This window comes from Mytilus californianus, unplaced genomic scaffold (assembly GCF_021869535.1).
Source record: "Mytilus californianus isolate M0D057914Y unplaced genomic scaffold, xbMytCali1.0.p SCAF_29, whole genome shotgun sequence".
Classification (NCBI taxonomy): domain Eukaryota; kingdom Metazoa; phylum Mollusca; class Bivalvia; order Mytilida; family Mytilidae; genus Mytilus; species Mytilus californianus.
The window spans coordinates 1,000,256-1,021,092 of record NW_026262678.1 but is presented as its reverse complement, the minus strand read 5'-3'; the positions used below and the strand labels follow the sequence as shown (position 1 = coordinate 1,021,092).

The following is a 20,837-nucleotide window of genomic DNA, read 5'->3' as shown; positions in this document are numbered from 1 at the left end:
TGTACTGATATTTAGCTGTCTAATCGATATATACTCACTCGATATATACTCACAAAACCATTTACTAAAATACTGAAATATTGTTGCATACGTATATCGAAACGTACTGCAGCACCGTTTGAATCCGATGTAGCTATAGTTCCCGACTATTGTAAAAGAGGAAAGACGTGAATCGTGATGTTTAATGACCTTTAATGAAATTGTCTGTCTGTTCGTCGTCTTTCGTTTTTTATCATGGCCTTGTCTTCTTATAAGATTTGAATCTCCCCTTGGATTCTATCCTATATTTATTATCACAGACACACATGTCATACGTACTCACTGAATTCGATGTCTTATGTCTTCAAAAATAGAAAAGCGTTTATGCAATATACGTCGAGGTTTGCCATATATCTAAAAAAAAAAAATGATTTCCAAAAGTGACCAATGGAATAACGTGACATTGTTGCCAATGTTTTAGTCTATGAAGCAGAATGAAGGGGACCTTCTATATAGAAGAGAGACGTGGATCCATATATCCTTAATGAAACAGGTCTATGTCCTGGATGTGTATCTGGAAAGGAGGGTTCTTTACCGAATTTCGTCGATATTTCAGACGTGATTTAAAAAACTAAGGAGATTTAAAACTCGCGTACTCCTCTGAATCCGACAGCAATATCCTAATAAGCCTCATTCACATTATTGTGTTGGCACTTCCCAACTTGTTCAATTAATTGACGAAGGCCTTAATTTTGGGGTCTTCTTTTCTGTTTTCTTTAATTTGCTGTGCCATTTTTTTCTTTTCTACAGTTTTTATCCCATGTCCCCCTATTCTTGATATTGTGACACAATTATTCTCTATTGCTTTTGTTTTGCCCATTTTACTCTTTTCATTTTTACTTGATGTTAATATATGTATCACTAGTAGTTACTGATTTGTCCTGCGCCCAACGATTATGTAATTTCGTATTATTATGCCGGAAAATTTGATCAATGATATGAGCCTGAATGTTCATACATTGAAAATGGACTGTCCTAAAACTTTTCTTAAACATTTGAGATATGATCACGGAAATCAGCATATATAGTGCACACTGTAAGAGCTGTCGGTGCAGAAAGGGTCCGAAATTTTAATATTTAGGCCTTATGAAATCACAGATTTGGGATGGATCTTCAGTTACCCCTGCAAAGGCTTAGTCGATTGCATTTTGCAAAAAACGAGGTCTTCAAACCAAAATATGGTTCTCTCCTGAACGTGGATTTCAACATCATACCTAAACTTATATGGCCAATTGTTACTTAATTTGAAATCATTTATGCTTTTAATTTGGGTTTAATGGTATTGTTTCCTAAAAAAGGCTATTCCTATATCTATATATACAAATGTATGAAAAGCGAGACAACTCTGTATAATTACCATTACATGTCCAGTGTAAAAATACTGATTGGATAAAATGAGGTATATGAATTTTTTATTTTGAAATCACTTATGTGATTTCTAACAAAAAACATATTTAGGAAAGATATTCTAAATCAAAGCCAACATTTGCTAAACTTGTAATATAGGACCAAAATAGTCTTCATACGTTTTTAGTTTGCATATTGCTGGATGTGTAAAATTCCGAGAAATCTATAGAGTATATCAAACAGTAATTAACACTTTAGTTGAGTTGGGTAAAAGCACAATTTAAAAGTCTCCGTCGTTTTCCTGTATTGTCTATTAATACCTGAAATTTTTCTGACTCTTTTAAATACATAAGTTGAAAACAATGTAAATTAAAGGTACACCTGTACAACTACTACCGATATATTGTCTTCTAGAATCGAGTAGATATTTGTTTCTTGTGCATCAAATACTGCAATCTCGAGTTTTTGCAACAACTAGTATTATTATAAAATCTACAGAACAAAGTTTTTTGTCGGTTTAATCATCTTTTTTAACTTATACTCGCACTCGTAAAACTCTATCATGAAGATTTGTTTCTTCTTTATTTTCTTATCTCAATATTTATGATATCAAAATGATTAACATGAATCTAAAGAAATAACACGAATAAATGTAGATATTTTAAAAAATCAAAGAATATTTCTATTCAAGTCAAAGATGATTTTTTATAATTTGGTATGTTGGACCAAATTTCCCGACCCTGTAAAGAGCTTTAAGTAGTCCAAGAACTGTTGGCTTAGAACGTTTCGTGTTTTGCCTCCATTTAAGTAAAACTCTTCTCGTCTGTTCCAGAAGTTTGTTTTTATAATCATGTTGAATCTGTTGTATATAAGATAAATCCACCTCTAACTCAATGGCAAGTTGCATGGTGCTGTTCCCAATGTGGTTTGACAAATCGTGGAGGGCATTGACTGACGGAATCTTTTTTAAGGTGTCTTCTGCCAAATCTAACAAAACAATAAAACAAAAGACGAATGGATATTATAAATTTGATTAACAATGTTATATTATTGACAAAATTTCGTCTGATCGGTCGTTCCTCAACGTATACAAACTAAAGGATATTCAGGAGATTATGAAGAATGTAAAAATCATATACATTTTATCTTTGAAATATATCTTTAACTGTAATACCATTAGGTGAATAACAATAACTATTTAAGGTTTCATAAATAACACCATACCAAATACAAACCAAATCAAAAGTTTACTGTTATATAATTAATTAATGTAACAAATCAAGTTGTTATACTTCACGTTAAAATGCCATATTTTGATTGGCTAATACGAGGTAGATAATTTACTCTATTCCATGGCTGAGCGGGAGACAATTTTTTTGAAAGTCACCCTCTCGTCCAGACCAATCAAAAATCGATAATTGAAAGGACAATGAATTGAGTTTACATCAAGTAAATAAAGACAATGCTTAAGTTCTATGTTTTGGTTCAGATTTTATTATTTGACTGTCAAAATAAAAAAAAAAAAACATCTTGCTTCACTTCTGTTGATTTTTCTAATACCGGTAACGTTGTTATGTACCTGACGTCATAGAAAATACTTTTAAATAAAATTCATCTGTAAAAGACAATAATGATAGAACATTCAGTATAATAAATTAAATAACACATAGTTGAGAGGGTGATAGAGCAGATTGGTACCCCTCGAAAAAGCATTGTCAACCTTGGCTTCGCCGCGGTTGACAATGTTTTCTCGGGGTAACAATCTGCTCTATCACCCTCTCAGCTATGTGTTATTTATATACTGAACAATATAAGTTGACGATGAACATTTCAAACTACATGACAAGCAATCGAATGTGATAATACAATGTTTCATTTATTTGGCCTTTTCTTGTTTTGAGCTGTCAGTTATTGAGACTTTCAGCTCTTATGTTTTGCTAAATCTTTTAATTGGTTATGCTATTATCTCACATCCTTCTATTATCAAAAAGACAGTTAAAAGAATTCACAAAAAAATATTTGAAACCACTGTTTGTTGATCTACCTTGTCTCTAAGTTAACACGAGTAGCACGTAACCTTACCGACATAATACTTATCTAAATATCTGGTAATTTCTAGCTTTTGACATGCCTGACACAGAAGTTATCTTATATAAATGGCATGCAACGTTATTCATCTTTATTTAATATTAAATGTACAATGTATTGAATTTCGATTAAATGATGCGCATGTAATTTATTAATCTTGAAAATTTAAAATAAAAATAAAAGTACGCTTACCAAGTGCATCTATCGTGACATCTCTAAACACCTGAAATATGCAATTTAATTATCCTTAAGTTCTAACAGACATGTTTTACAGAAAGGTAAACAGGTGCTTAGATAGAAGGAAGGACAACCCATACGTTAATGCAAGACGGATGCATAACACTTATAGAGAAAGGCAATACAAATGTACAACACGGATCACTGAGAATAAAGCTTGCACCATATAGAAGTACTTTTGCCGGTTAAATGAGTTAGTCTTTCCAACTTATTTTTACTGTGCGATTTTATGTTGTGTTATCACACGAATGTTCCTGGTTCGCGGAGGGTTGAATACTCTTAATCTTGTTTAACCTCAGCACACATGTCTGTTTTGAGCTAAGGGGCGTGTCATTCAGTGGTTGCCGTTGGTTACTGCCTGCAATATTGCATTGTAGTTTATTGTTTTGTGTCCTATTTCCGATTGTGACATTTTTACTGAGTGTGAATTTGCATGGAGGTGATACATGCATAGCAAGAGACTCTTACCCTGTCGATGCATCCGAGCACACTCCTTTTGGAGTTTATACGATTCCTCCATTTTCTGTTTGTTACCTTAATTGGTCTCTTCCTAATCGATTTACGAGATTTGAACATCGGTAAACAACTGTCGACTTTGATAAGAATGAATCAGGTTTTCAATGTTTCAACACCTTTTTTGTTGGCGTCTTTGTTAGATTTATTTGTATGCTGGAATTTTGAAGTCAGTTGTGATGTATATTTACACAATTTCGGCTGCTAGATCCCAATTATTGTCACATTTACCTATTATGTCTGTTAATTTGGGGTGTCATAGTAATTGAGAGGTTAAGCCAGCTATAAGACCAGGTTTATTAACCCACCATTTTCTTCAGAAAATACCTTGTACCAAGTCAAGAATGTGATAGTTGTTTTTCACTCGTTCCGTTGATTGATAACGTTTTATTTTGTCTATTTTTATGGACATCCCCCTTTTTGATTTTGCCTTAGAGTTCGGTATTTTAGTTTTACTTTTTTAATTCATTCACATTTCATCATCCTCAAGAACCTTTTATTAGCAACTATACGATATGTGATTTGCTCACTGTTGAAGACCGCACTGTTAGCTATGGTTCCTAACATCCCCGTCCTTTGATGTTTGGTAGATCGTTGTATCATTGAAAATCGTACCATGTTTGTTACGATGCGTACGTAACGTAGTTTCGATTTCTAGGGTTTTGCCGCATTAAGTAAAAATATGAAGGAAAACGAAAGTACATTTTTGGGATTCTTTCACTGATAGAATCTAACAACGACAATGCGAGGAAGTGTGTAATAAAGATTTGTTTCATGGATGCACGGCTGTATGAAATTGGCATGTGCAATCAGACATCATGCGGCCATTAAATTAATATGTACAGCTCAACTATTAAATTTTGGTGGTATTTGTGATTTTGGACCATTTGATAACATTAACGGTACCATATGCGCATTTTGATAATAAATGTCTCTTCAGTGATGCTCGAGGTCCAAATATCTGAACCTTCGGAGACTAAAAGTCCACCAGCAGAGGTATCGACCCAGTGGTAGTTATAGCATTAACGTTACCAATTTTCTGCACCAGATGCGCATATTGACAATAAATGTCTCTTCAGTGATGCTCGAGGACAAAATATTTAAAAATCCAAATCTTGTTTTTTTTTAAATGAAGAGCTGATAAACCAAAAAGGCCTTATCTATTCTCATTTATCAAAACATGAAACAATGATACGACATACTTAAGATATCACTCGATGGCTTTGTGTGTTGAAAATTGTCGTTTTGGGAGTAGAAACGATGATTTCGTAGACAAAAGTGACTACTTACCGCGGAAGAGAGTTTTTGAAAATAGTTGAACACCTATACGAGTTAAACAGTATCATAGAGAAAACGTTTAGGCAGGTTTCAAAATGGCTGTTAGACAATTGGGCGGAAGTTAGCATGTTTTCCTTAATCTTAAACATCGTTGTGTAAGAAGTAGAATAACAAAATTACCGTACTCCAAGGAAAATTCAAAATGGAAAGTCCCTTATCAAATGGCAAAATTAAAGCTCAAAACACACCAAAACGAATAGAAAACAATAATAACTGTCATATTCCTGACTTGGTACAGGCATTTTCTGATGTAGAACACGATGGATTAAACCTGATTTTATAGCTATCTAAACCTCCCACTTGTACATGTATGACAGTTGGTTTATAGTTCTTAAACCCCTTCACGTTCCTATCGTTACTCTCGTACTGATGGTCAAAGTTTTCAGGCAACTAGTTTGCGTTAAGTCTTGAATCTTTGACATTGTAATTTTGTTTACGCACAGCAGTGGTTAAGGGCTCAAATCAATACTCTATATGACAGCTTTGTTATTCATTGTGCCTTAAACTTCTATCAAGTACTGTTTAATATCGAATCGCCTCTAACCGACAAGATTTTCCCATGTGAAAACCTTTTTTTTTTAGATAATTTTAGCACAATATTTCCATAAAGTAAAGTAAACTATTAGTTTCGGGGGCAATATGACTTTTTTATTAACTGTGCCGTGTATTTTGGATGAATACTATTTAAATTATGATTAAAACTTCTACACAAGTTAAATACGTGATTCATAGTGTACCAACACAATCATAAACTTGAAATGCACTCAAAATTTGTGGTCATTTCTTAAAGAGTTAATTGAAAAAAAGATAAAACCCCCCAAAACATCATGAACATTTTTAGCGAAGATGAAATAGATGTAACAAAACATTGTTTCTTAAGTGCTTGCTTATGGTAATGTTGAAAACACCTTTGTTTAAATGAAGGAACAGGCATCCGTTAAAAAAAAATGGCAGACTAAGGTATAATATCCTCCTATTTTTACTTGAAATGATGGAATTGACAACAATTATATATTATCTCAACACTGAATTTCTAAACATATTGGATTTTTTTTCTGACTTCGTTAATGGTAGACTGAACTATTAAAATTTCAACAATTTCTCGAAGTATCCCAGTGGTGCAGTGGAAAGCTGAACCAACCCACAACAGGAAGGTTGCATGTTTGAGTCTCATAGCAGGAGGTGAAAATATAATTACCTTTATTAAATGTAACTTAACTTAGCTTAACTTAATCGCGCTCCCCTCTTTTTTTCTATTGCTACAGTCCGGTATGGACCACAACACCAAGTAATTATTGGTAATTCATTGAATATTTCCTTGTAAAGGCTATGTGTTGTTTTCCTGCTTGAATGAACATGATTTAGCCAGAAATTTGTGTCAGGGATTAGATTTTGACGAAAAAACTCATGAAGTCCGTTATTTTTTATGTTATGGGCATCTTCATTTCGAGTCATATAGCATTATGGCAACCTTTCTGTTTCTATCAGTCTTGGGTCATTGGTTTTATACGAAACCTTACCCTATTATCGCAAAAAATGTCTCCGCAAGAATTTTGTATTTTTTCACATTTTCCCCGCAAGTCACGTGACTTTTGGAAAAATACCACGTGACTTAAAAAGGCAAATTTTCTTTAAAATGAATTGTCTAAAATATTCAATCAATTATCTTTCATATAGATCCAACATGGCCTTTGTATGAGCTTTGGTGCGAATGCTATATCAAATTGAACTTGGATAGTGTCTTTTCCATAAGTTTAGATCTAAATTGGTTGAACTCGAAAGGGTTAAGACACAACTTGACGCACGCAATATGAACACGATTTCAATAGTATGACTAAAATAAGAGTTTTTATCACCTGACAAAGTAAATGTGAACTTATTCCTTTGTTTTCCAGTACATCTCTCAGATTGTCAAAACTGAAATCTCCATTCTTTATCGTGCAAGACCACAATGCCATAAATTTAATGTCATTTGAAGACTGATGCAGGAATTGATATTCTAAATCCTTCCATTCATGTAACTGGAACCCGAGCAATATTGCAATTTCACAACACTCATCAGGAGAGAGTAGTGCTGCTATCCTTCTTATATGCTGCGGTAAAGGACACTTCTCTCCTACTAATCTTCCGAGCCCTATAATGATAAGATGTTTTATTTATTTTTTTATATTATTTTTTTTATCTAATTTAATCAAACATATGAAAATTGAAAGTGATTTATAATGTCTAAGATACGATTACATTTTGTGATGAAGAAATAAAAAAAATATATGTTGACAGATCATTGTGTATCCGTAATATAATTCTGACAAAAAGTAAAACTCTGATTGTAATTTGATATTTTTTGTATATTAGTAGATATTATATGAAACAGATATTTTTCATGCAAATCTACAGTCTGTTCGTTAATTTTTGAAATAGATTTAGTCAATTTATGGAAATGTACAAATTTAAATAAATTTTTGAAAATCTTCAGAGTTATACCGCAATTAAAAAAATAAAAAAAAAAGAAATGTCGTCTCCATAGTTGATATTGATGACAGTTTAACTCTCTCAATTATTTTACAGTTTTTAAATATCTTATAATAAACACATTTAAAAACAACGATAAAACATTTTTAATCCAAGTCTTTTTATTGCATTCTTATATCGACCACACACCTTTTGTTCGGCTTAATAAAACGATGAACATGATACATATTGATTTAAAAATCAATATTTTTTACTTTCACAGTAGAAGATTAAATGACAATTTTGTCTCTTTCCTAAAGCATATGATACATTCAGGATGTATTAAAAAAGTTTTGTTGATTAAAATATATTGAATATATACTTTTGGTAACACACTCACTTACAAATGCTTACATTACTTGCAATGCGCATTTTAGTAACATACATGTTGGTAAACGTAGATACTATAATGTTTATTTCTTCAAAAGTGTTACATATTCATACATACCCTTGCAAGAGCTGGTACACACCTCATTTGGTTCCTAAAATAAAAATCACTGTGTAGTACAATACAAATATCCGGTTCAACAAAGACAGCAACAATAAGAATTGAATAATAAAACCTTGACCTGTTATATTAAACTGAAAAAATAATTATATTAAACGAAATTATGTACATAGAAAATATAAATTAAAAGAGGGACGGAAGATAGCAGGGTGATATTTATAAAATCTTACAGAATTCATTTTATAACTTAACTGTTTGTATTAGAGATACACATATTATTTCTCTCTCAGTTGAACTTTTAATAAATATACTGTTGAATATGTCCTAACTGACTTATTTTCGAAAACTTCAAAAAATATGCAAATCAATTTTCAACAGTTTAAACATTGTGTTTTACCTTTTCTGAGAACCAGGCAGTTAGGCCTTTGGTTGCATGCCGTTGTTTATGTTTTTTACAAATCCATACTGGGTCATCAGTTGATAAAGGCATTTCATTGTGGCTAAAGAAGCATATATCTGAATTGCAGAATACACCAAATTCAATTTTGAACGGTATGACTGAATTGACGTCTGCTGATTTTACGTCTGAAGCCAAAGTTGAATAAAATTCCGTGATTCTAACGATCGCTGAAGTCAGACACTCCTGGAGAGAAGATGCAAGAGTTGGAATAATTTCTTCTTTTGCCTTCGCATGGATAAGCGACACAATCAACCTGTTTGTTTTTACTTGGACTGCTAAGTCATGAAGGCTATCAATCTGAACAACAGCCAGATCACTGAACAACATTCTTTTCTCTGTGTTTCTTTCTTTATATTGTTTTATATCCCATGATGCTATTAGCGAACTCAGAAAACGATATGACATAGCTGGTGGAATCACCTCTTCAGAAAATGTGTAAGCCAGTATGATTGAATTATTCGATCTCCAAAATTTTTCTAGGAACAGTGTATCGTTTCCTTTGGTAATCATACAAGGGACGAGGAAGCGAGAAACACCTTGTAGTGAACAGCTTGCATCTTCAAAACTGGATCTAGGAGCAATCATAATATCAAGATGTACTAGCATCCGAAGAATAAATTCCTTGTATTGTAAAATGTGCTTGAATTTCTTTTGCCTCCAAAGAAAGTAGATATCATTCCTTTCAATCATCCCAGATTCCTGTAGGTTCCTAAGAATTAGAGAAAACCTCTCCCCTTGAGGCCAGAACTGTTTCTCAGTTACTATGGATCTTAGGACCTCAACAAGGTATGCAGGTGATATAATGATAAGATCACGGAGGTTTTCTACATCAAAGTACACCAGTTTCCCAAGCGAATGTTGCACCTTCAGAAATGTTTCTATCTGTCTCTCTGTTAAGATCAATGACTCATTTTTGGTATTCAATGCCGAAAGTTCAATGCGGGAGATAATATTTGCTCCTTCCGCAGATTTCTGAGCCAACTGCAATTCCAAAGGAATCCATAATGTTGGCATAAGTTCTCCCCATCTGGGATTTTCAGTTGCCCTTTCCATGAGCTTTATTTTGAGATTCGCAATTTCCTGATCTTCTGGATTTGTTGCATCAACAAATATCAACGGTTTAAATTCTAAATGTTTCGAACCAGCATGCGATTGAAACAATTGTTGCAGTTCGTGTTCGAGGTGCTTTCGTCTAGCTTCTCGTGTAATCTGTAATTCAGAATATGTATTGATACTGATAGAATATTATTTGTAAATTTAAATCCATGATGAAGTCGAACATTTACACATTTTGACATTATACTCAATTAATATTTCATATAAATAGGACAAAGTAAATATTATAACTTAAATAAAAAAAGTACACTTAAAGTGTTTACATGTATAGGGTACTTTTATCATGTTTATTTACCTTGAACCATTTCTCATCTTTATGCGTGGCTACAACGATAATCCTTGGAAAACCGTTATCTGTCCTCTTGCAGTATGTCAAAATTGAGTTGACCCAGTGTACCAAATAAACTGAACAAATATAAAATGATACAACGTAAAATATGTGTATTTTAATAATAAATACGCTATAATACGTTATATTCTTCTCTCCTTTTCGCGGTTTATACAAAACTCGTCGTCGACATCAATATGATTTTAAAACAGTAGACACTTATTTCGATATTGAAGTACATTATCTTTGACATTATAGTGTCCTTAACTATACCGATGCCATTTTGTAAGTTGTTTCAGTGAACTTAATTGACTGTTTTTCATGCTTTCATAGAATGTTGTATTACCAGCGACATTTCGATCCAACAATAAAAAACATTATACACCTGACTTAGCATAAAACATTAAAACCAAACATCTTGTCATTTCGGGGCCTTTTATAGCTGACTGTGCGGTATGGGATTTGCTCATTGTTGAAGGCCGTACGATGACCTATAGTTGTTAATTTCTGTGTCATTTGGTCTCTTGTGGAGAGTTGTCTCATTGACAATCATACCACATCTTCTTTTTTATATCTAAGTGTATTGTCATTTTGTCGAAGCTTAAACTTTCAAATACTTCCAGAAAATATTCCATCCAGCTTTGGTTCTGTGACTATAATGAGTCAGAGAAATTATACATCATATTGTCGGCTGAAAAACGTCTTTGCGTATTTCATAATTTCTTCATATGTATGAGGAATAGAACTAGAACTATATTTAGAAGAAAGAGTAAGGGTAACCATTCAGTGACGCACCAAGAATTTTCAAAATGGGAGTGAAAAATGAGGGGATAGCTAAACATCACTTTAGGTGTATATGAACAATATATTTGAAATAACCGTCAGTGGGCAGTAACCCAACACTACAAATGCCAAAAAATACCCAACTTATCATAATTTAGTTTCCAAAAACTTTTAAGACTACGAAGACCAAAAACAATCAAGAAACGAAATGAAGAACTGAAAATATCATTGTTAAAAATAACAGAAAGGAAAAAGGAACTAAAAGAATGAAAATAACAGTAACATACACGCATGTATTCAGATAACTTTTGGCAAAAATAAAATAAAAACAAACACAAATAAAAACAAAATGCAGCATTTTGTTTTATTCAACTTGAAAGTAAACAAATTAATTTAAGATTTTTAATGTCATAGTTATGATACTTTTGTTCAATACGTTAAATTATCCGCGAAGAATGTTTCTTTACTTTGATAGAAATGATAGATTAAACTTCATGAATTGGCCTGACAATACGATTTCAGTTTTATGGACGACAGAAAGAAAGAATTGCGAGCGAGATAAACCTTTTTTTTTTTTTCCCCGGAAGACTTTTTTTTTTTTTATCAGAGAATAAGTCTATTTAGCAGTAAAACAATCTGATTAAGCTACAGTTTTTTGTCCATTTTGATAGAAGCAAACTATTTTTTAATAATTATCTGAGTCAACTAACATGTCTAATTAGCAATATTATAAACATCACCTATAATTCAATTTTAACACTTTCAAAAATGGTTACTATAGAGAAAATCAATGATATTAGAAATAAATTAAAGAATATAAAGTGGTGAAGTTGAAGTCATCCCTTCGAAAATTTTACGGACGCCATCACGAGTTGGTTGACCATTATGGAATATCTGTTCCACAGATGACGATGAATATTTTCTATTTGTCGTAACCAAAAACCTGTACATTTTTCCTCGATTGTGACATCAACAAATTGGAATTATCACTGATTTGTTTTACTTAAATGAGCAGCACGATGGGTACCATATGATTACCATTCAGAAGCAACTGAGATCGCTCTCTGTTTGTGGTGCGGTCTCGATTGTTTGTAATCAACTTATGACGGAGAATGACTTATCAGTTTAAAGGTGCCAACCGATTCCAAATAATATTGATTTCGACAAAGTACTTTTAAACTGCTGAGATGAAATCGAGTATAAATCATAGATATTAACAGCAATATAAGATACAAATATTTTAACTGAATAATCATCAGTTCATGTCTTCAGTATTTTACATTTTTAGATATGTCTGTGTTAAATTGTAGACTTGTGTGTGTGAATTTGAATTTGAATTATTCGTATTCCACAATAATGTCCTGGTTTTTGGTAATCATCTCTCCTTTTTCTTCAAGGTAAACGGAATCACATGATTAATATAACAATTAAAAAAATAATGTACTTCACACTGAATGATCGACTCTATGGATTTAGAATATATAATGGAAGAGAATATGCTTCACGACATGTTGAATGTTTATATCGTTTCAAATAAGCACGACAGCCGGATACGTGATTTTTAATAATAAAAAAAACTACATAACGACAAATGAATAATCAGTATAAATAATGCACTTTAGGTTATTAATTGTGTTCATAGATGATATTTTCTTTTGTTATGATAATTTTTGTCCATGTTAAATGAGTACGCGATGTTAAAGTTGTACACCAAAACACTTAGGGTAGTCGGCAATGCAAAAAAACCTGAAGAATGCGATTAGTGTACCTGCTACCGTTGGTTTCCCAAAGTGCCCTGGCAGAAAGTTAAGGTCAGGCATGAGTTTGTGTAGATCAATTGACCCATTAAACATCAAAACAAAGATGCCCCTGCTGGTTATGAACAGCTGGTGAGTCATGTAATAATCCTTCTGGCCTCCAAAGTCCCAGATATCTATAGGTACTATCCGCTGCTTGTATTTACCTTCCTTCACTGCTTTAATAAGCAACTGGTGTATTTTGTCATGAGACATGTCGCATGTTATTTGTTCTCTCATCCAATCACTATCTAAATTATATGTGACACCATGGAAGTGATCAGCTGGCAAAGTATTCCCTTTATTCGATTTTGTGCTGGACAATCCATCTGCTAGTGGTTGTTGATCATCCTTATTCTGTGAAGGTTTGCTTATGTTTATTGTTTTCGCAAATAAAGTATCCACAACCTCAGTAGACTGGCCATCTGTTATGGACATATTTGTATTGATTGTGTCATCATTATTCTTGGTTGAATATATCGGGCCATGAATAGTATCTGGTATTGGGGATGTCTTAGTTTTAGACGTTGAAATAGATATCAGCATATTTGTCAATACCTCTGTTATAGCATTACCTTTAAAATATATCACATAACAGATAAAAAATCATCCTAGGCTTAACCTTGTGTTTAGTATAAATTGTCTGACCTAAACTGCTCTTAATTCTAAGAAAAATTGTATATCATGCCTTATGTCTATGTATTAACAGTCGGGCCACCTAGCAAACTCCATAATATCATATGTGAAATATAATTTTGACCGAAGAGATCCGGAGATATCAAATGAATATGTTTTACCTATGTATTCGGCATTAGTGAAATGTAACAGTTACGCATACACCATAAGTGATACCTAGGGTCTTTTGATGTTAGGTCCTGGGTCCACCATTAAGAAAATGATATCAAGGTGAAAGTTCAAGGTCGTCTTTTGAATTTTCTTTGTTGCTTGTGCATGCTTCTCCTCAGAAACCGTAATAGATATCCACAAAATATTTTACTAGGTAGTTAGTTACGACGTGTCATAACTGAAAATAGGTCAAGGCTAATGGTAAGTATGACGTTCTAGATTTTTACCTTTGCTATAACTTCATATTAATATATAATAAAGCCATGGGGTCATTTGCATTATGTTGGAAGACATATGACCTAGAACCGGTCAGCCCGAAGTGACCTTTTATAAACCGGATGTAGCCATTCGTAGCACTTATTTAACTTGAAAGTACCTAGGACCATATATTTTTTGAACCAGTATGAAGTAACCTATAATATGAAATCGGAAGTAATATTTCTCAGACCTGAAGGAGCAACTTATCTGCCTTATTTCAAGCAAAAGTATATAGAAACCATATAGTTCGAAATCAGCGTAAAGTAATGTAATGAATATTGTATTTTGGTATTCTCCCTTTTTTTTTCAAGATTTTATATGTATTTCTATGTATTTACAGTTATAGCAATAGTGTTATCATTTACTTTGCTCTTTTTAAGGTGGGGTTAACAAGTTTCATCATTCATATATAAGTTTGTCAGTTATAATTAGTCAACCCACTGTTTTTAAAGGTTGTTCTTTGTTTCATAAATGTAATTTAACTATCAATGACAAACATTTCCTGTTTTGTTGACCTAGTTTGCAGAGCCCTACCAGGTGCCCATCCAGCCCTACCACTGGAGCTGTAGTGCCCTACCAGGTGCCCTACTAGCCCTGCCAGTTTATATGTCACTTTTTCATTGGTTAAGGGAGTTTAGTGTTTTATGATTATTTAGGTTAATTGGGGGAGTATAAATAGGGGGGTTAGGCATTATTTTAGTCAGTAAGAAGTCAAGAGTTTTGTAGTCTGTAAGGTGAATTTATTGTAATACCGTCCGTTTACTATGCATTGTTAAATTGCGTATATTCCACATGTCTTTTTAATACGAGTTGAACTTATCATTGACTTCGAGTATCTTTTAGTTATACACTACTCAAGGATCCACTTATAATTTATGTGACCAGGAACATTCTCAGTACAACGCTACCTGATTCATGAATCTTAACAATGCTTGGAGGATCAACCTGAGAGAAAGCGGAGTACCACAGGAGTATTAGGAAATTGCCATCACTTTCATTCGTCGTCGTCAGGATCAGGCATTTCTAGTTCCCCTAGTTACTCGACCGTCCTCTCTTTTTCGTCACAGTAAGATAATTATCTGACAGTGGAAATGACATTCTAAACCGGACGTTAATATTTTCTAATCAAAATATGTGCATTTGGGGTGGAAAGACCTTCAATTGTTATCTGATAAATGTTTTTTTTTTTCATTCGCCACTTTTTTCTTTAGCTGTTTGGTTGTTTCGCAAGATGTCATTTAGATATTTGTTAAATGATATCTAGAAGATAAGGAACCGCCTCGGTGGTCTCATGGTAGCGTGTGCGCCTCTCGTGCGGGAGTTCGTAGGTTCGAACCCCGGTCTGGTCAAACTAAAGACTTTAAAATTGATATTCGCTGCTTCACTGCTTAGTATGCGGCATTTAGAAGTAATAGCAAAGACTGGTTGGCTTATAGTCAGAATAATATGTCCAGGTAGGGTGACATGTCGTCCCTGGTTTATGTTGCTCTTGCTTTAGTTTTAAGTGATGTTGTTTGTATTTTTTAATTTATCTAAGCTGTTTATTCCAGTAACAGTCTCGTATATCCTTTGTCATGAAATACGTGTGTCTATTTCCAATTTTCAGGGTAAGAACATCTACTTGACATATGGTTTATTAATTTATGATGTCTTAGGGTTAAAAAAACATCAATTATGAATCCGCTATTTTGTGATGCCTAATCACTTGATAAAACTTATCAACGTATTTTATAGGAGTAACACGACGAGTGCAGCATGTGGAGCAGTATCTGTTTACTCTTCTGGAGAACCTGATATGACCCCTGGTTTTTGGTGGGGTTCATGTTGCTCAGTCTTTAGTTTTCTATGTTGTGTTTTATGTATTGTTGTTTTTCTTTTGTTGTTGATTCGTTTTTTGCCATGGCAACGTTAGTTCGTTTTCGACTTACGGGTTTGAATGTCCCTTTGACATCTTTCGCTTCTCCTTGATAAAATATTTTTACAAAAGTGTTAGTTGCGACATGCTGGAAAATTAATAAAATTGTTTGACATTTAATGGGATTTTTCTGACCGTTTACTAGTATATTTAAAATTATCTATTTGGTGATATTACTCTTTAACCATATATATAAGAGACATAGGGTCTTTTTATTTTAGGTTCTTGCTTTGTGACCTGAAATTGAGATCCAGGTCTCAGTTTAATTTGATGTTCTTCATTTTGACCTTGCTATAACTTCTTATTGGTACATGATAAATTCATAGGGTCTTTTGTATTAGGTTGCAGATATATGATCTTAGAACGAAAAAACGGAAATGAACTATTGTATACCGGAATTAGCCATTTTTGCACTATTTTCGTGTAAAAATTACTAAAACAATATATTGTTGAAATAAATGTAAAGTAATATGTCATATGAAACTGAAAGTGAAATTGTGTAAACTGAAATAAACTTCTAATCTCCCATATTGCCAGCAAAAGTATAGAGAAATCATATATCTATTAGATCATCGTAAAAACATCAATTATCTGACACCGGAGATAACATTTAAAGCGGAAATTATATTTTTTTTCTCTCAAAATATGGTCATATGGGTTGAATAAACTCATCATAGATATCAAACTTAAAGTTTTGTCCACGGAAGACTCATTAGTGACGCTTAAATAAAAAAAAGAGCAAAAAAGGCCAAATAAAGTACGATGTTGAAAAGAATAGAAGACCCGAAATTCCGAGAGTTTTTGTCAGATACAGCTAAGGATATCTATTCCTTGGGTAAATATTTCGAACAATTCAAAGTTTTGTATAAAGTTCATTCAAATTTATGACCATATCAATAATAACTCATGTCAACAAAAAAGTGATGGCTACTGGGCTGGTAATAACCTCGGGGAGGAAATCTCTACCAGCAGTGACATCGACGCAATGGTTGAAAATAAACTCATCATAGATACCTGACTTAAAATTGTGTACAAGAAGATCGTTTCGTCTCCAAAAGACTCATCAGTGACACTCGAGTAAGAAATTTAAAGGGCTAAATAAAGTATGAAATTGAAGAGCATTGACGAACCAAAATTCCGAGAGATTTTGCAAAATACAGCAAAGGTGAACTTTTCCTGGGATAGACAATCCTTAGTATTTTGAAAAATTCAAAAATTTGTAAAGATAGACCTTCAACTGTTCTGTGGACGACTGCTTTTAAACAAAAATATTTATTGAGTTGTTTGAACAAAGTATTTGAGCACCAATTATGGTTTGATACAGTAATGCAAGATAGAGTACCACATTTAGATATATTGAAATCATGTAAAACACACAAACCTTTTGCAAAGAATATCCATTCCATTTTGTCCACGTTCATCCCCGCTCTTCCCATATATATCCATATACCATCAGTAGACTGCCTTATTATTGGTATGGTTTCACCAACAAGAATTTTTGCTAAACAACTTTTTCCGACAGAATATGGACCTACCAAAGATACTCTGCTCCAAAAGCATTTCTGGGAACTTTCGTGCAATAGCTCTTGCAAATCATTAACATTTTCAAGGCCAAGACCTCTAAGTTCTTCTAACAGTTTGACTAAAAATAAAACAATTGTTTTTCTACAAAAGACTCATCATCGCTCGAATCAGAAATGGTAAACGGCCAAATAAAGTACGAAGTTACAAATCAGTAAGGATCCACAATTCCGAAAGGTTTTGCCAAATGTATCTATGGTAATCTATTCTCTCATAAATATGACGATATCAATGATAATTATCGTCAACACAGAAGTGCTAATAATAACACACATGTGTAATAAAATTACACAATTGAGTTGCATCTCTCAAATACCAACCATTTCAATTAAATGTAGACATGAGATCTCATAAAATTTGTTTTGTTTGTATTTTTTCCTTGAGCGGGAGTATTGAGCCAACAGTTATGGCTATTGAACTAGCTTTTTGTAGAAGTGAACATATTTTGATCCTGTTTTCATATTCATGACAATCTTTCTTTTAATTACCTGTAGAAGTAAGTTGTCATCAACTTGTCAGCTGCACTGTGCAGCTTTTTATTATTTTGTGTTTTATTCGCGACACATGGTGTACGCTAGAGATTGTTTGTTTACCTCCAACAAGTATTTGTCTGTTTTCAGTCAGGCTATCTGGACCATATCATATGTTGTACGATATTGTTTGTCTCTTTTTTACGTTTATTTTCTAATCTAAAGAAAATCGGGTGTTGTTGTAACTGTATTGTAGTGAATGATTTTTATGTACAACATTTTTAAAATTTCGTTTATTGATTATATCTTACTCTACAGTATTTTCAAATATCAGAAAAAGTGTGATTTCTTAATTGTTTCGTATTTAATTTGTAAATTTCTTCAAAAGAAAACAAAAAACTATAACCCTGCGTAATAATCCACATCAACGTTTGTCTAACTCCGTTAAAAACTATTAGCGATAAACCCACTTCGCTGATCTAGCTTAATCATACTTCTGTTTACAACGGACCTATCTTAAAGACCGAATTTTATTGCTGCAGTTTTGAAAAAAGATGTTTTGTAACCCAAATTTAATTAGTATAGCTTGGGTTTTCTTTGTTTACAAAGAACTGTATGCGACAAGCAATATTAGGTTGCCTGCAATATGTGACTTTTAAAAGACCTATATAAGACCTGATTGATACTTAAAATTCATAAGCCAAATACATGTAAAAATGTCTATACCAAAACATTATACAGTCAGTTATGCCTGCGTGAAATATTACTTAAGTTTGACCACACTTTGGACACTAACAGTATTAATAAACATGCACTAAGCGATATAGTATTGTAGATTCGGTGTTGTTTTCTAGCTGTAACAATCGAAGTATCACTCGCCACCAAAATTGGAATCAATAAAGTGACAGTAAATTAACGTTCAATATATGATGATGAATAGTAAGTCATTTCTATGAAATCAATTTTGTCCGGATAATTACATATTATTATATATTGATTGTTTAAAAAACAATGTACAAACTCCAGCTAAAGAGGTGATTAATACAAAATTATATATAAGAAACCAGCTAACAATACCATGAAAATATGACGCAAATATGAGTTATTTTTTCTCAAAGCCAGAATGTTAAATATTTACTGCATTAGGGCAACATTATTTCCTAAAAATCGACAAATAAATAAACTAGCAATCATCATATGCTTACCATTTTCTTGGTATTCCTGTAAAGAAATGCAAAAAAAAAAAATAAATAAACACTCACGGTAAAAATAACAAGTGCTAAAAACTTTCTTGCTTGGTAGTTATTACGTGTATTATACGTTAGAATAAAGTAAGATAGAGTAAACAATAAAGAGAAAGCTAAGATCACGACGTGACCAAACAACGTACAGTACAATTTTATAGCGTAAGACACGTGTTTGTGAAATGCTAGTAAGTTCGCTCGATACGGCATATGCTGAGTGAGCACATAACATGTTACATAACTTCAGTATCAAAGATAACGAATACATAGACACACGAACAAACTCAATGAAAAATAAAGCTCATATGTACTTAAACAAGATTAAAGTAGTGAACATGTTGCTATGAACTCATGTTGTCTCAAACTATATTTCTTTGAATGAAAAAGCTACGTTCCAAAAAGCACATAAAGATTCCAGCTTGCACAAGACTAGTAGCAGACAATCAAAACGATCATTGCAGGAAAATAAAATTTTAGCCCAGTGTTTGACTATTTATTAGACGAGGAGTAAGTAAATATTTATTGATGTGAAAAAGAGAAGATATCAAATACTATATTTTTTTTTGTAATGAAGACAGATGTAGGTTTTTAATCTGTTGTAATAAAAACAGTATAACAGAAATAATACCGAACTCCAAGGCAAATTCAAAAAGAGGAATTCAGTAAAAACCGACAATATCAAACGTTATCAACAAAAGGAACGAGTGAAAAACAACTGTCATATCCCGGACTTGGTACAGGCATTGTCCGAAGATGGGTTAAACCTGGCTTTATAGCTAGTTATACCTCCCACTTTTATGACAGTTGTTTATAGTTCTGTTATATTGAAAAGTCATATAATAAAGTTATAGCGGCCTAAAGTTGATTTATATTACAAGTTAACCCGCCTTAACCCTTACAAATGTGAAAAATTGGGTAAAGCATATCAATTCAGGATATTTATGTGACTGCTGTTCATGGTTTCAAGCAATGATAAAAACACTCATAGTACGGAATGTTACTACGAAATACTTATATCGAAATAATTGAGACGTGAACACCAGAAAAAGTGCCCATGGAATGTAACCATTATAAAGAAATCGTTTTTTGACCCACAGTTTAGATATATCTCAGGATAATTATATAATCTGCAGGAAATCATTGGTTTGTATGTTTTGTGGTTAGGAAGGGAAAGTGACAAACTATTTTTGGAGTCGAGAAAACCAAAGAACTAATTTAAAATAATGCAATTTACTAAAAACAAATATTACGGACATTAATCAACGACAACCACTGAATTACAGGCTCCTGACTCGGGACAGAGAAATACAAAATTTGACGTGGCTGAACATGATTCTGGGCGCCCAATCCTCTCCTTAAGTGGGAAAGTGGCATACAAGGAAAAACTAATTGCAAACTGTAAAAATCCGTTGCAAAAGGCTTAACTCAATAGATTGGTACTAAGCAACAAAAAACAAACCAACCAACTAACATAAACAATAGCACAAAGTACCGAAATAAAGGCTTTCACAGTTATTGA

The 20,837-nt window shown here is 32.9% G+C and overlaps 1 protein-coding gene across 1 annotated transcript; it reads right to left on the bottom strand.

Annotated features, from left to right (window-relative positions):
• Window positions 1-1,949: 1,949 nt before the first annotated feature.
• On the bottom strand, window positions 1,950-17,660 carry LOC127732858 (uncharacterized). The gene is made up of 8 exons (XM_052242043.1): window positions 17,405-17,660; window positions 12,977-13,579; window positions 10,393-10,502; window positions 8,919-10,190; window positions 8,522-8,555; window positions 7,419-7,696; window positions 3,667-3,697; window positions 1,950-2,373 (listed from the first exon to the last, which is right to left on the bottom strand). Exons 1-8 carry the CDS (start codon window positions 17,457-17,459, stop codon window positions 2,078-2,080), a joined length of 2,679 nt encoding a protein of 892 aa, XP_052098003.1. The 5' UTR covers window positions 17,460-17,660; the 3' UTR covers window positions 1,950-2,077.
• Between the last annotated feature and the right edge of the window lie 3,177 nt (window positions 17,661-20,837).